Here is a 2,332-nt window from a genome sequence, read left to right as displayed (position 1 = left end):
GTCATTTGGAATAATACGTGCAGTTCTGGCTACTGTATTCAAGAAACATTGAAGCTGGTTGCAATTCAATCAAGAGAATACTATGGGAATAAAGAGCCTTTTATGAAAGGACAGTAGAGAAATATTTCTATATGAGAATAAGAACTAGGGGGTTTAGACTGGCTAGAATAAATGTAGGAAATTCGAAAAAAGCTCTCGCACGTTGTAGCATGCTCCTGAAACAACCTCCTTTGTGTTTATGGTAAGGCTTCATCCAGTCCTACAGTGGTCACAGGAGTTGCCTGTCTATAGGACTGGACTTCAGGAACGAACATGATGACTCAGAGGTTCCTTCTAGTCCTGTGTGAAAAGTGCTGAAATGGAGGCTAAAAAAACTAAGCCCAAACCAAGAAGTATCTGTCAGTGTGGTAATAGTTTATGGCTGGCATGGACATGAAAATATGTGCATCTATTCTGTGAGTTTTAATCAGAAATTTTTGCATTCTGTTTGGATGTGTGTTTCACGGTACTAGCTCAGGGGTTGAGCCAGTTCCAATGGACTTCTGAGAATCCAGGCTTACTAATTGACAAGAAGTGTATACACCAGGTTTTTAAAATTATCTTATGTAGTATTCATATTCTTTTGGATGAAGTGATGTATTATGTATATATTTTCAATCTTTGATAGGTGTGAAAAAATTGTCTTAAAATTGTATGTCTAACTGCATTTTTCAAGTTGCGTTAATCCCTTAATCACAGTGAAGAGGTGAAATTTCATTTCAATGGCATTTTAAATAGTTTGGGGATTTAAAGCTACCTCTAAATGAAGAGATTTGATTCCTTATGTGAGATTCCACCCTCGGTTATTAACAGTATTGGGTTATGTAATTGAAAATGAGAAGTCATTACTGTGGAGGTTCCTTATGGGTATGTGTAAGAACAGGTATATTTTCAATCAAGTTCTTAACAGAAAGTTAACAATTTTTCCATGCAAAATTTTATTTTGTGGTATTTTTGCTTCTGATTCTCCTCTCTTTCTTTTGTTGACTCTGATCTACAAGTTGCTACAGTACGCTTAGTTTCAGTTTTCAGGTTTTTTTTACCTTATCTACTCATATTCCCCCAACATACAGATAGCTAGGGTAATCATTGCATAAACTACTGTGGAGATGACTATTCTTGAAACATTTGAAAGGAGAAATTGGTTTTTAATCAAGCTGTGCCAATAAAAGAGAAATCATTCTACAGGAACTGAAATATTGTAAATAACAAGCAAACATTTGCAAAAAACAAAAGAAAAATCAACTATTTCACAACGGGAAAAACTGATAAGCTGAATGAGTTTTCTGTGAAGCTGCTGTGTGTGAAATAAAACCAGTTCATAGATTATTTGTAATTTTACAATCATTTATTGTGTGTGTGTGGGGGGGGGTTCTTTGTGCTTTTTATTCTTTATAGTTGCCCTGTGGTCACCGGTGTAAAGAGATCTGCCATTTGGGTAGCTGTCCTCTGAACTGCAGCCAGAAGGTTAAACTCCGATGTCTCTGTAAGAGGCTGAAAAAGGTAAATTTCTAAGTTACAGTTTTGAGAATTAGGTATTTTCTTTGCATGTTCCTAGGCTAATATGGATGGATTGTCTCTGGTGCAGATTAGAGTAGGTCCAGTTACTCTGGTAGAGCTACAGCAATTCACATCAGCTGAAGATCTGGACTGCAATATTAAAAGATTCACTGGAGAATATAAAATCCTTTTAATTCTGAAATGTTAGTTTCCTGACGTATAATAGCTTTACCTTCAAGCATACTTGAATTTTTGTGGCTGCACTGGGAGAACAGTCAGATGACCTGGAGGGATTTAAGAAAGAATAGATTTTTCTGACGATATTGCAAAAGTTTATAATTACGTAAGGTGGAACGAGCACTAATGCAATCAGTTACGGTTCTCTGCAAACCTAAAAGCAAGTACAGGCACTGGCATCCTTAGCTTCTAACAGAGATAAGGAACAAAGTAACATAACAACTTTGTTATAGCTATATAATATTATGAGGGGAAGAACACAATTTGATGTGAAGTCTTGGAAAATTGTGATGACTTAAGGAAAAAATCATTATCTGGCTTAATTAAAAGATGCTTAAATTATTTTTCTGGTGTGACCTAGTCTAGGTGATCCTGCTCTGGCAGGGGGGTTGGACTGGATGATCTTTTGAGTTCCCTTACAACTCCTAATATTCTATGTTTCCATGTGACCCAGTTAACTTCTGAGGCTTCCAGACAGGCTGCAGCTCCCCATAGTTCTTGGCTTCTGCAAGAAATGTCTTGTGCAACCAGAAGTCTTGCAAGTGAGGTGTTCAGC

The 2,332-nt window shown here is 36.8% G+C and overlaps 1 protein-coding gene across 1 annotated transcript in view; it reads left to right on the top strand.

Annotated features, from left to right (window-relative positions):
* The window catches only part of LOC104536609 (NF-X1-type zinc finger protein NFXL1-like), a gene marked incomplete at its 5' end in the record, with an annotated part of 22,657 nt that overhangs the window by 10,171 nt on the left and 10,154 nt on the right, over positions 1–2,332 (top strand). Inside the window, one exon of the mRNA XM_010179274.1 lies at positions 1,438–1,542. Within this exon, the coding sequence (XP_010177576.1) occupies positions 1,438–1,542 (105 nt within the window). The remainder of the gene's footprint in view (positions 1–1,437; positions 1,543–2,332) is intronic.

The sequence above is a fragment of the Mesitornis unicolor genome, unplaced genomic scaffold (assembly GCF_000695765.1).
Source record: "Mesitornis unicolor isolate BGI_N332 unplaced genomic scaffold, ASM69576v1 scaffold33182, whole genome shotgun sequence".
Taxonomy (NCBI): domain Eukaryota; kingdom Metazoa; phylum Chordata; class Aves; order Mesitornithiformes; family Mesitornithidae; genus Mesitornis; species Mesitornis unicolor.
This window is presented reverse-complemented; position numbering and strand designations above follow the sequence as displayed.